The sequence below is a fragment of the Leuresthes tenuis genome, unplaced genomic scaffold, assembly GCF_036924035.1.
Source record: "Leuresthes tenuis unplaced genomic scaffold, fLeuTen1.0.hap1 SCAF_18, whole genome shotgun sequence".
In the NCBI taxonomy this organism is placed as follows: domain Eukaryota; kingdom Metazoa; phylum Chordata; class Actinopteri; order Atheriniformes; family Atherinopsidae; genus Leuresthes; species Leuresthes tenuis.
This window is the reverse complement of record NW_027325372.1, coordinates 19,802,359-19,816,746: the sequence shown is the minus strand read 5'-3', so window position 1 is coordinate 19,816,746 and position 14,388 is coordinate 19,802,359. Positions and strand designations below refer to the sequence as shown.

Below are 14,388 nucleotides of genomic sequence, written 5' to 3'. Positions count from 1 at the left end.
GTTCAAATGGGACAGAAATACCAGCAGAAATCCCATAAGCAGCACAGCATCCAAACCACTGTGGCGAAATCTTCCAAAATCAGTGTTTTCATAGAAAAAAGCTTAGCAGAAAAACTGGTGATACATATATTTCATACATATATATATGTTAGGTAAGTAAAAATAGAATAGAGACAGTACATAATGAAAATAATCAGTGCAATGAAGTGTAAGCAGTACAGCTGACTGACACTGGCTAAATATATATACAGCAGGCGAAAAAATACTTAAAATGATAATAACATTCGCTCTCACCTTTTCCCTTACCGCAGTCATAAGCCATAGACATAAATAGAGGCTTCTACAAAGTGTTTAGCTCTACTTATCTCGTCAGATAATAAAAAAATAGCTTAAAGTTTAAAGGTTTTTGAAAGTGCAGCTTACCCAGTGAATCATTACAACATAGTACTCTTTAAATCAGCTTATTTTACTTTTTATTCCCCATCCTCTCTGTTTTGTTTGTCAGTTCTTTGTGGAGGATCCAGGAGGATCAACAGAGGACATCCTGCCAACTGCCCCCCCTGTGAATGTAACCAATGACAGCTTGTTTGACTATATAGAGGAAGAAGCAGATAAAAACAAGTTTTACCTGCCAGTAAGTACTATAGTGACACGTGATCAGCATGAGCTGGAGAGGATGTACCACCAGCACAGTAAATAAAATAAAAAATAACAATCTTCTTAAATGTGCACCTTGCTAATATATAAGTATAATTGGACTCTTTTTAAAAAAAAAAAAAAATCACACGCTGGTAAGAATACATTAGCTGAAAAAAAACTTTCATGAAAATGCTTTGATATCACTTCTTACAATCAGTCTCTTTTTTTCTTTTTTTTTTAGCTTGATACACAAGTTACAAACCTCACATACATTAAACAGAGCAAGCCTGACACAAAGTTTGGTGGCTTTGGTGTCTTTCATTTCCTCTGTCTTCAGTACTTCATCTACTGCTGTATTCTGGGTCTGGTGTCATGCTCGGTGTTTCTGAGGATCAACTACGAGCTGAAGATGGTGGTGATGCTCGTTGCCGTGGTGATCTACAACATCATCATCCTCCAGACACAGGCCTCTCTGCTTGACGGATTTAGTAAAGCTATGTACCCAACTGATAAACTAGATAGGTACGTGCGCTCTTTCTCTCTTTTTCACATACACTCTCTACATTCTATACAAGACAATAATAAAGCAATTAGGCCCACACAAGGTCAATATAATCAGTCTGAAACCCTCCACCCCCCAACTGACCCTGCAGCATCCTCGTATCAGTTAACCACATCCTATTAAAATGACTAATGAGACCGCATCATGGACTTGAGGGATAGACTGGCAGGATTCCGTATGACTATCAGTCAAGTGTAACCCCTGGACAGTAGGATGATGAGTGGCAGAATGAGATACTGCAGTTTGTGTTGAGGGATATGAATTCATTTTATATTTGACTGACAACTGCTAAAAAAAAAAAATCCCATCATCCCAAAAGTTTTCAGAGCACCAAGATAGACTTTTTCTCTCACTCTTATATTTTTCAGTTTATTTCTTCTTCTCACTTTTCCTTTTCAGTATGATGCGCTGCTCAGTTAGGACGTGCAAAATGAAAAGGAAATAGAACGGAACTGCCAAATGAATGCGTTTTTCTGCTGCGGTACCAATTTATGATTCATTTCCTTAGAGGATATTTTTGGTTGCATAATCTGTGTCTAAATTCTGGCCCTAAAAATGGGAAGAAAAAAATCTTGCTGAACAGTTTCCACAAGGAATTATTTAGGTTATTGTTATTGATAAAATTTAAGAGTCTAAGAGGTTATATTAAAACAACAATGTTCAAAACTCTCTTTTATCTTTAGGAAAACTAGCTGTAACAGACATTGAAACTAGCCTATTAATAAGTAAAGCTAAAGTTGGTTTGACTCGTTTAGCCGTGGAACTGTTAACGTTTGTTTTTTGTAATTCACTACAGCAGCAGAAACATAAATCTCTGGTTGCTGTGTTACCAGCATAATGAACGGGGAAAATGCTGTCTGCATTTGTGACATTGCAGTGTTTGTAATTTTGCAAAGGGAAGTTCCCTCAGCTGACATTCCTTGAGCAGGAAGCAGGTGATAGAGAGTGCTGTTTATGTGCACTGTGGAATGGCACGTAGATTAAGTTCTTTTGTGACTAGCTTTGTAGTAGTTTATCCTCAGGTTTCTCTATGACGTCTGGTTGTTTCTGTTTTTTCCGCCCCCCCTCCCTCCACCCGTTTCCTGCTATTTGTACACAATTAAAGTGTAATCATAAAAGCATGAATGTTGCAGAGTACAAACTTAATCTAAATAAGTGTTAACGTTAAGATTTACATACTGATATTACAGTACAGAAGATTTATTGCCTGTGATTTTCGTTATGTAAAAGGACCAATTATATCTATAGTAATGAGATACAAATACCGACAAAAATTATTTATGGTTCTAACTTTGTCTGCTATAGATGGTGCAAATAACCTGGATATAGCAGGCACCTACATGTGAAGTTGGTGATCATTTTCCAGTTTTTAAAACGTGTTTGAATGTCTGTCACTGTTCCCTGCATTTCATAGAGCCATTTGTTTTTATTCATATGCTGTAAAAATGAATAGTCACACTCAATGCCATTGTGTATGCATTCTCAATTACAGGAGCATATATAAAGAAAACAGCAGAAAGAACGACGACAGGTATCAGGGTTGTAAAAGGATTTTTATGCTAAATTAACTACTGCCAGCAACAATTAGCGATCTTAATTCTTCATGATATGTCACACTTTCAAAGATGTTGAAAATGCTTCATGTCTGTGTTTTCCCCTAAAACCATATTTCTGAATGACAGTCATGAATTATAATTGTGCTACTCTCTGTGTTCAGACCAGGGGTCCTCAAGGATCTGAAGACAATGGGTTCCGTTTCTTTATTCATCTTCTTCATCACACTGCTCGTATTAGCCAGGCAGGTGAGTAGCTTCCTCAAAACAACCCCAGCAGCGACTTAACGGCTCATACCTGTGTAACCTATTTTCTCATCTGCTGGGCCATCCGCTGCAGTCATAACCATGTTATCAGGTCATTCAACACACCACAGTCAACTGTCAAAGAGCAGAAATATTTTGAGGGGGATTTGTTTCCTGTGAATTCGAAATGACTTTTATTCCTTTGCAGAAGAACTGCAATGTTAAAGGATCTAATTTAATATGAGAGCAAAGAACTGTTCAGACGGATGTCTTTGTGGTGTAAAAGAGGCCAGTCTGGCTCCGCCTCCAACGATCTCAAATCGTACACAGATTTATTGTAAGGGGTTTATAATTTTTGGGGGTTACAATCCATCATTTCCAACCTCAATGCAAAAAGACAACTTCCAGAGCATCCGTGCCCAAAACTGGGTCTCCCTTGAGAGGAAGAGTTGGTCCAAGCAGCTTCTTGCATTGTTCTCATTCTGGGTCACCGTCACTCGAGGGATTGGAGTATTTCTTTGTTGCAAACTTCTTAATGGCCAATTATGTTCAGTCTTCCAGATGCTGCTTCGTTAGAAATCAGTGCAGATTTCAACAGCGATCATCAAAATAATTCTGGGAGCAAGGTAAAGGCTGTTCCCTGTAGCACATTCTGCAGAAAGACGTAAGTCAGCTCTCATTTTACATGCTTTTAGCCAGCCATTAACAAATTTGCTTTTCAAAAATCTCATCATTAGTCCTAATAAAGCCTTTTTCCAACGATTTAGTCGGAGGGAGGAGAAAGCAGGTTACAAGAAATGAGGCTTCAGTAATTCATCCCTCAAGAACAGATGCGCAGTGGAGCGAAACTCATTTACAGGCTCGTTAGCTGGTTTCTAAACGGCATCTGGAATGAGCTTTCTGTCTTCTGGCCTACTTTCTAGACTCACCTAGGTCCACAAGACAAGCTCGTGCTGAAACTCTAGGTGTATGTACACAGCTAATGTTGATTAATTATGCTCAGAGGACTTTCTTTCAGCCTCAGGATATGAACTCTAAAGTACAAGATCGAAGAAAAAACAGCACAGATCTCCATTGTTGCAATCTTTGAAATCAGCACCACGGTTTATTCTCCGGGGAAAGCTATTCTGTGCACACACACACGTCATTCAGACCGCTAACCACACATATGAAGTATATCTCACAGGAGACTGAAAATGCTCCCACACATCCCGACAAACACTGTAGGAACCAACCCACAAGTAGCTTGAAGCTTTCAGCTATAGGGGCATAATGTGGGTGCATTCAGGTCCCTGTGAGATGCACAAACCTTCAACCCTGGGAAGTCTTGACCTCAATATATATATGTAGATATATTCAAAACTGCCCCAAGCTTGAGCAACCAAAAAGCGAAAGAAGCGGTGGCTATCTTTTATGTAAAACAGTCTTGTCTCCTTACTGTTTCCTTGAGCAATAACAGCGAAGCTTCGTGCATTGTTTCACTGTCATTTTATTGGAACATTCGTTTTCTACGAATAGTAATCATTCCCTTTAGTTTCAGTTGGTAAGGTTGTTCTAGAAATGCAGTAACCTTTTCATGTACTTGCAATGATTAGAAAAGATGTGCACATGTCTGCAACAAGGCTAATTCTGACATCTGTAGCTTTTTTAATATATATAGAACTTTCAACTTTTAATATGTATATTCAAGTTTGAATGATTTCCTTTCAGTGAAAATTGTGTCCTTCCTGTTTTGGTGCAAGTTTCTGCTGAATGAGTGTTTGGAGTTAATGACATACTTGTCTTTTTACTCTGTGTCCTCCTGTGACAGAATGAATATTACTGTCGGTTGGACTTCTTGTGGAGGGACAAGTTCAAGAGGGAGTGTGAGGAGATTGAAACTATGGAGAACCTCAACCGGGTCCTGCTGGAAAACGTTTTACCAGCTCACGTCGCTGAACATTTCCTGGGACGCAACTGGAAAAATGAGGTGACTGAGAAGAGATTATGCTTTGACTACATTCATGTAGGCTAGATTGCCGTACATGTCTTTGATGTTTTGTTCATATTTATAGATGAAAAAAACACTTAACTTCAGTGCTGTGGAGGTGTTAAGATCCTTCTCTGAACAGCGCAAACACAAGCAGTGCTAAAAAAAAGAAAAGAATGACTGGAATTTAAGAATTAGCAAGTAAAAGTAAAAGTACTCATTTGTGACCTCTGTTATATTATCCTCATCTAAAATCTAAAAAGTATCTTTTTTTAAGAGTAACAATTTCCCCTTTGAAGCTTTTCACCAGCTGAACATAAAATAACAATCTAACTGTTCTGCTGAATAGCCTCATGATATAACACTATAACTCTGTGTGGGCTACAAACTCTTAGTTCTGTTTTGTCACCTCATCGATGCAGACTTTTCCATTCCGTGATGCATGTGAGAACTGAGAAATATATTCACCTCCACTTATTTTCCACTCTTTTGTCTGTTAAATGTGACTCTGGAACTACAAGCTGCCTAATTTAACACACTGCCCAGAACCTGAGTGAGAAATAGTGAGTCCGAAGGTTATAAAATCTGGCTGCCACCTCTGAAACGCAAGAAGCTCAGCCATGTCTCCCATCCTGTCCAAGTGGACAGAGATGCACTACTCTCCCCACCGAGTAAAAATAGTCACAGTTTAACAGTCTTGACGCCCCCCCCCCCCCCTCAATTTCTGTTATTTTGCTTTCATTGAGCCAGTTTCTTGTAATCTTTTGAAGTGATCTTGAGCAATGGTTCTCCAGACTTTTTAAAGGTTTTCTTTGGACATTGGCATCTTCCAGTCCTTGTACCTGACCATTTTTAAGATCTTTTAGGATGAAAGGTTTTTATTTTTTGTTTGTCAAGCCACTTAACTCCGACATGCAAACTCCATGGACAGGTGGCTGAGATGAAGCCATTCTTAAGAAGGGAAACAGAAAGAAAAGGGTGAGGCATACCCAATGACACCAGAACTGGACAGAAAATCAGTAACAAGTCTTATGGAGCTCAGACCTCAACATTATTGAAGCAGTGTGGGATCACTTTGACAGAGAACAGAGCAAAAGGCAGCCAACATCTAAAGAAGAGCTTTGGGGTGTCCTTCAAGAAGCCTGGAGAACTATTCCTGAAGACTACTTAAAGAAATGACAGGCTTTATTCTTCAGGCTGTACTGAAGAATAAAGGTGCAGTTTTTAATCTTTACTGTTTACATTTCTGCTTGCACATTTCCCATTACAGTATATAAAAAAGGGCTGGCTCAAGACCTTTGCACATTTCTGTAAAAACACATCATTTCTGGCTTCTGATATTTGACTGAATTATGACTGGATGAGGTGGAAGGAGTTGCAGTGCACCTGTCCCTTTCACTCCAGGCCCCGGCTCACTTCTCTCCCTCAGAGACCCACTTACATCTCTCCCAGCTGCTTATGTGGATGTGAACCAAAACAGTGGAAACCTCTGGTTTAATCTCTACAAGAAAGTAAAGAAGAGTCTTCAGAAAATGAATGTCTCTTGCTAATAAAGAGTGAGCCCCATTAGCAGTTCTACTATTTTTTTTTAATTAACAAATTGATAAATGAGACTAAATGCCCCCCTTTATGTCTGTCAGTGGTAGCTTTAAATGTTTCATACAGAACAGAACAGAACAGAGTGGTACTGATCTTCTAATTTAACTATCTGCTGTCAAGGAAAGTAAAGCGATGTTCAGTATATCAAACTGCATTTTCTACCAGCACTTTTAATTCATTTCTTATGTAGGGACATGGTTTCCTTGACAGTTACATTGTGCAACATTTTGGTTCCCAGATAAGTTTTCTGCTGCTGTTGCACGCTGCGCTTGCATCAGTGCTGTAACAGATGAAGCCTACTTGCCTAACACACTTTCCCTTCTCATATTTCACCTCTGTTGCCTTGTTCTTACATCTGTCTTTCCTGTGATGAATGCTGTTACTATTCTGCTGCGGTGACCCAGTGTCCCCGCAGCGATGATTAAAGCTTCTGCTTATTTATTTAAAGAGTCAGTGTCAGTGTTCGGTGTGAGGCATTCAGCTCATGGATTTTTGAGACCTAATGAAACCACAGACCACTTTTCTTTCTCTGGCGATCAATCGATCGCACATACAGCCGTTATCTTCCTCTTGCTTGTTATCAGGATCTTTATCATCAATCATACGAGTCAGTGTGTGTGATGTTCGCCTCCATACCGGACTTCAAAGAGTTTTATACTGAGTCTGATGTCAATAAGGAGGGACTGGAGTGCCTTCGTCTTCTCAACGAGATCATAGCAGACTTTGATGAGGTAAACTTCTCTCTTATTGATAATCCCGGCTGTCTGACAGGGTGGAAAAAAGAACAATTCCTGTTGCTTTTTTTTAAAGACATGTTGCCAGGACTTGTCTGAGAGCTGTCTGGCTTGTGGTCATGTGATGTTACGTGCTGTATTCCTCATGCGTCCGCAGCTGCTGTCCAAGCCAAAGTTCAGCGGAGTGGAGAAGATAAAGACCATTGGTAGCACCTACATGGCTGCAACTGGACTTAATGTGACACCAGGACCAGAGTGTGCACAGGCAAGCTTTTACACACAAGCAATCATGTATGCATGCATGCATTACGTCACAAAGTGAGGGAGCACACGCCGACAAGCAGAGTCCCCTTTCAACAAGCTTGTTATCTTACAGTTGTGGCTACAGGTGAAGCTTTCAGTCAGAAAACCATCTTAAATCCCACGATGTTGATGCTGAGATGGTGCTGTGCACGTTAGCTGTGTGTGATGAAGAGCTGAAACACCTTAGTGGAACAAAGTACTCATAAACCCTGCAGTGTGCAAGTCTTCTTTGGTGCTATCTATCACTTTTAACCCAGCACATGCTGCCTCTTTTAGCCCAGATGCGCTTGTTTTGTCTCAGGTTTGTAGATTTCAGTAAAACACGAGTGAAGTGGGGAGAGGGGGTCATCGTATTTGAATAGGAGAATCCATCTTCGTAACCACTATGTTTAGTGGGAGAAACAGCAGAAAACATTGGCCTTTTGAATGGAACAGTGTTCTGTACGATTTGTAGCCTGTTTTCATGCACACAATAGTTAGAATATAGCGGGTGTGCTCCTTTATGCTTGGATGTTACCACTGTATGCTCATCAAGTTGAAACTGAGCTCCTTACCACTGTATGTTCCTCCAGCCAGAAACAACTCTTATTTGTGAGGCTCAGGGTAAGTTCTTCCTTCTTTCTTTCTGTACTTCCTGTGGATAATTTAGTTGTCTCTGGGCTGTCCTAGCTACTTCTGTACACTTCTATGAGGCAACAGTGCGGGGTCTTTAAGCTCAGAGTATTAATTGCTTCCCAAACACACTAAACATCGTGCATGCGGCGGTGATGAATTACTACACATTTGGAGATGTGCAGTCACTTTGAACAAATAACAGCCTCAATCAGAAATGAGGCAGCGCGGCGCTTTGTAAAGCAATCTGCGTGACCGGTGGAAATCATTCGTAATTGAGTGCTCATGAAGCCCAGCCTCCCCTTTAGATACTTGGCGCATCAGTCAAGTTTCGTAACAGTGCATTTTATATTGCTACGGGCTCCAGATCCGTCACTCAACACCGTAAAGTCATTTTTACAGTAGGTTTTTGATGTCACTCAGGGGGAGACTAAAGCAGGCTTCTCCTTTTCTCTCTGAGGATTGTTGATTTTCTGAGCTGACAGCTGTTGTAGGCAGATTCCCCAATTACCACAAACTCTGTCAGTTTGTCTTCAGACCTTCTGATGATTCCAGTTGACTCATTTTAACACAGGTCTGTCAAAAAGTTGCAAATACGCATTTGATGGTTATACATGACATCACGCTGAAAGACTGAAGCTACATGTTTTAAGCATAGCCTGGAGATGATCTTTTCTAAAGATGGTTGACATGGGAGTGCATCTGTTTTCTGGCACCCAAAGATTACACATTATCCTTCCTTTTGAGTTTGGGCCAAATTTGACCTTTTTTTTAGTCAAAATATTTCATCCATCAATCGATGCTTTATACTTACTTTACCAACTCAGGGGCTGGAGTCTTATTTGATTTAGCTCATTCCAAGTTATCATATATAACTTATGTTATATTATGCAAATACAAAGGATGCTTCATGTTGCCATTATCTTCATTTAAGTGCTTTCAGACCAACCAGTTCTTGAGGCAGAGAGATTCTTGTGATATTATGATCACGCAAAAGAAAAATCCATCCTGTTCAAGTTTGGGCAAGACATTTGTGACCAGTCCATAGTTTGTATGTTTTTTTTAAAATTAGCATCCTAAGCTTCAGGCGGGTTTTAGATATGACAAAAGTCTCCTGGGAATTGTTTAGTCTTCTCTCATCGAGAAAGAGTAGAGAATGAAAATGAAGGCTTTTCACGACAGGAAATTTGTTTATGTGTTCTTCCTACTGGCCTTCGTCAGAGTTTGATTTACAAACTGGCTTTACTTTCATGTTTTGATTGAAGCTCAATAAATTGGGTAATGGACTGCATTTATGTAGAGCTTCTATAGTCTTGTTGACCACACAAAGGGCTTTGCAGTACATGCCACCTTCACTCATTAAGACAGCAATTGTTCATTCTATACATATGGTAAATTCTTTGAAAGGGTTTTCCCATTTTTACCTTTTCTGTGTAGCACATCATGTGGTGAGTGGGGTTAAGGGTAACTTGCTCTCACAAGAAATACATATCTAAAAGCTTTTTGTTTGTTTACTAGTCCGTTTGCATTTGCACCACCAATAAGGCCACTAACAGCCAGCCTGCGCTTGGTATATGTATTCAAGATTCAATTTATTCATCATTACACAACACTAAAATGATCTAATGAAATCACAGATGTAGTTCTTCTGCCACAAACAACATGGTACAGCAGGGACAAATAATCTTATAAACCAGAATGATGTTTGGCGGTTTTCTTTTTTTCCCTTTGCGAGGATGTTAATATTGAAAATTGTGGTGGTGCCAGGTCTCTAAGATGTGGACACAAACATACATTTCACTCTGATGGAACAGTAGTCTGAAGTAGAGAAGTAGGTCGAAGATGATGTCGCCTCACTCTTATCTGGGCAGTTTTTCTTTCCCTCTTTTGGGTGAAATGTTCTACTTGGGATGCTTGGTCTGACTTTACTTCATTAAGTAAGTTCTAAGAGTCTGCTGCACACTATCCAAACTTGTTCCAACTCTGAGAAGCGTAGCTATGTAAAGAAAAAAAAGAAGGAGAGGAAGAAGTTACAAATAGGCTCAATTTGTGTGGTTTAGAAGGTAGAGTAATTTCCACCATTTGGTAGGTCACTGATTCAATCCAGAGCTTCCACAGCTCACACGTCAACATATCCCTGAGCATGACACTGAACCCTATTGTCCCCAGTTTGTCCCACGCTTGTTTGTGGCTTTGGATTTGGATGAAGTGTGTCCTAAAGGAAAAAATGTAAATCTATCCAGTGGAAAAGACCCCTGAGAACAGAATGTGGACCAAAGAAAATGAGCTGCTTCTTCTTAATGAGCTGGGGAAGATACCCTGGAAGAGCTCTTATGTAAAACTAGGAAATTAAAGGAAACTGGGAACATAAGAGGAGCCGAGCCACAAATGTTAGCTCATAAGATAAGATAAGTATTCTGCTTGCTAAAACTTGGAGGAGTTGCTGGGTCGAACAGGAGCTTATAGTTAACCCCAGAAAATTTGAGCTTGGCTTTTGGAGTAAGCCTTGATCCCTCCCGCTGGCAGTAAGAATTGTAGCTTTCCTCAGTACACAGAAGCACGCCGTTTAATCTAAATAACAATGATTTTCAGTACAAAAGAGAAAGAACTTGATGTTATTCTCAATGCAGAGCTACAAATATCACCCACAGGGGGTTTATTGTACAAGGAAACATCAAGCTTCTTTGTTAGAATAAGCAGCAGGAAACATGTTTTTATTCTACTGTTGCATTGAAACACAGCTCAGGTAGCACCTTTAACTTGTTTTTTTCCCCCTATGCATTTCCCTCAGGAACATGACAGACAGTACATGCACATAGGAACAATGGTGGAGTTTGCTTTTGCTCTTGTTGGGAAGCTAGATGTCATCAACAAGCACTCTTTCAATGACTTCAGACTCCGAATTGGTGAGAACAGTCTCACGTAACATACACATCATGCACATTTGATTGTATCTATTAATGAGTTTCAGTTCAAATTAATTTCATTCTAAAAGATTATCCAGATGTTTTGTCTGCTGATATTTTTTTTTCCAGGTATAAACCATGGGCCAGTGATTGCAGGGGTAATTGGGGCCCAGAAGCCTCAGTATGACATCTGGGGAAACAGTGTTAATGTGGCCAGTAGGATGGAGACTACTGGGGTGCTGGGCAAAATACAGGTGGGATGTCTTGCAAAATTCTGAGTCATACGTCTCTCAAATCATTAGCAAATGTGTTCATCTCATCTGATTCTTTTTTTTTTTTTTTTGTGCAGGTAACGGAGGAGACCAGACATATCCTAACAGCACTGGGGTACATGTGTTCATGTCGAGGTATCATCAACGTGAAAGGCAAAGGAGAGCTGAAGACCTACTTTGTTCACACAGAGATGACCCGATCTTTGTCACAAGGGACTGTGATGCCTTGAGCACGCCACACTACATGAACAAATAGACTTGAAAACACAGTTTCACACACAAGGTGGCATAGAAGTGATTCATCATGCTCTGTAAGTAAAACCCATTACAAGAAGCCAGAAGTACAACGGACTGGCAATTGTGAAGAACCACTTTTGTCCGTAGAAACACAATGTAGATCAGGGCCGAGGTGCCCCGCCGCAGTCCTTCATCCCTGCACTTCGGGTGGCTCTCAGTCTCAAGTGTAACAAGGACCTCACCCCAAGGAGTCTATTCATTGTCGAAAGGAGTATCTGCCTAAAGAGACTTTTGCTAAATTAGTGCAGCTCTCAAGGACCGCAGTCACCCGCCTGTTCTATAGTAGTGGTGTGGAGCTAATTACCCACGCCAGTGTTGCTGTATTCCAAAGCCTTATACTTGAGCAAACTGAGCTGCCCGTTGAGCCTTTTATTTATTTAAATTTTTTTTTTATCTCTGCCTGGTTGGCACAGAGAGCCTGTTTGTTCCATTTCATTCCAAAATGAATGTTCTAATAGTCTCTTTGTCATATAGAGCTGTCGAAGCTAACTAATTGCCTGTGTGGTGGGTAGTTTGCCAAAAAACCTGTGATTTGTATTTGTAGCTTTATAGCTGCGTTTGTGTCCCACGCGAGCAGGTGGAATCAGACACAGGACTTTTTTTTTAAATCCCTCTGGAACCAAACCACCAACATGTGTGTAAATGTTCACTGCCATCCCTTTGTTATTCATTAAACATTTGTATATAATTTACATTCTCTGTGCATGTGTCAGTTTTTTAGGGTTCATGACAGAGTAAGTGTTCTAGTAGTCAAAAAGGTTGTAAGATTGTTTGAGTACTCAAAGAAAATGCAGGGTTTTATGAGGCAGATGCATTTAATAGAGGCTTTAGAAGACCACCACACGTCAGTAATATCGGCTTTTAATTCAGCAGTGTTTCCTTTTTGCCCAGTTATTTTCCAATGATTGCATGCATTCAAACTGAGAATATTGAACCACTCTTAGATGAAGACTGCAGCTTAGTTAAGTCTGTCATTTTAAATGGGGAAAAAGCTCATTTCAAATTTAGGATTTCTTGGGGGGATAAGCCTCTTAGGAGATGAGAATAAGCATGAAAACAGGTGCAAATAAAAATAATTCATGCAGACAGATTGCACATGCAATGTTTGTTGAGACACCAATCAAGAATGTGACATCAGAGTACTTCAGGACTTTCTTCCCTGCCCAACATTTGGTGTTTTTTGCAGATAGGTTGCATCTTGTTGCCTCAGTAAGCCTGAGAAGAGCTCTTTTAACGTAGAAGAGGGTCACGTAAATAAAACAGAGACGGCCCAAACAAATGTTGATGAGCAATGCAGCAAAAAATTCAAGACATTTACTAAAGTGTGCCATTATCCTCGACCAAAATGCGTTTTCATTCATGTAATTTCCGAATGTATTCATTACTTCTAGCTCTAGTTTCTATCCTCCAAAAAAAGTTAAAAAGTTAATGGCAAATGAAAACAAATGCTATCAGATAGGAAATTAATTCAGGTCTCCTGGATGACAGTCCTCAGACCCTCATTTGCCTCTTAACATTTATTTTGACCAGGTTTCCATTCACTAATGAAATAAATGATCTTTTAACATTGTTCCATTTCCATTGACTGGTTGGGAGTAAATAAACTAGGCTGTGTAGTGTCACCAGAGGGAGGCGATATAGGCTACATTGCTAGTGTGTGTAATTCAGTAGAAGAAGTAGTTGTTCTACGTGGAAACAAACCTTGCGGAGTATAAAACAGAAACAACTGCTGTGGACATCAGCAGGAGGCAAACAGAGAGACCTCCTCTTCAAGAATTACTTTGATCTCTGGGGATATCGGGGATATTGTATAACATGTGGGATGGTTCCAGTCAGGCATCTGAGTTTATCCCTTTTTGGCTCAGACCAGAAACAGCTGCTAAGCCTTTTTATTATCTGAAAGGTCAGACACAATTCGCAAAAGTTGTCTCCCTTGCTCCAATGTGCCTCAAGACTTCTTTGAAAAAGACACAAAAAAACACCTCAAGAGTGCAGACTTTTTAACATGCTTTTTTATTTCAATCATTACGGTTTCTCATCATCTTTTCTTCTTTACAGCTTCAAACTGCAGCAAAGGAAGCCAGGCTTTTGTTCCACATGACACTCCTGCATACATTTTCTTTTGTATCCATGTACACACACATAAGAGGTCGGGGCCATGTAGGCATAGCTCGTGTTTTGTGACAGTTGGAAAGTTGCCATGAGGCTGTGTTGTGTTTTTTAAAACTTTGGTTTGAGTTAATCATCGAGCATTAGAGGTGATGCTAAGTCATTACTGTACTGGGCAGAGGGCTTGTTGAGCTAAACCAGCTGGCTGCTCATACTCATTTAACAAACAGTCTCATGAAATTCAACACGTGTTTGAATACAAACTATTGCCTTTTTTAAACTACCTATCAACACTTATACTTTGTTCGCACGTTTATCTATCAGAAGTGGATCTGCCCACTCAACACGTAATGTGACTGTGGAGAGAAGGAGTGGATTATATTTTCCTGCAAGATATGATTTCTTCATGCAAAGAGAGCAAAGGTGACCATGATGAACAGAACCAAAATGTAAAAGGCTGCATTCACTTCAGCACTCAATCTGAAGCTGTATCTGCTGCTTGAGGTGTGAAACCAATTATTTCTAAAGGCTTTGGAGACCAAAAACTGCCCGCTGTCACATCTTTAGTTCACTCTGCAATTTTTTTC

General features: G+C 40.0%; 1 protein-coding gene across 2 annotated transcripts in view; it reads left to right on the top strand.

Annotated features, from left to right (window-relative positions):
- adcy2b (adenylate cyclase 2b (brain)) overlaps window positions 1-12,386 on the top strand; it is a 53,730-nt gene extending 41,344 nt beyond the window's left edge. For both annotated transcript variants that reach the window (XM_072370291.1, XM_072370290.1), the window contains exons 17-25: window positions 506-634; window positions 977-1,161; window positions 2,919-3,003; window positions 4,811-4,969; window positions 7,153-7,299; window positions 7,460-7,567; window positions 11,009-11,123; window positions 11,253-11,377; window positions 11,473-12,386. In XM_072370291.1, the coding sequence (XP_072226392.1) occupies window positions 506-634; window positions 977-1,161; window positions 2,919-3,003; window positions 4,811-4,969; window positions 7,153-7,299; window positions 7,460-7,567; window positions 11,009-11,123; window positions 11,253-11,377; window positions 11,473-11,625 (1,206 nt within the window). In that variant the 3' untranslated portion in view covers window positions 11,626-12,386. The remainder of the gene's footprint in view (window positions 1-505; window positions 635-976; window positions 1,162-2,918; window positions 3,004-4,810; window positions 4,970-7,152; window positions 7,300-7,459; window positions 7,568-11,008; window positions 11,124-11,252; window positions 11,378-11,472) is intronic.
- The last annotated feature ends 2,002 nt before the right edge of the window (window positions 12,387-14,388 follow it).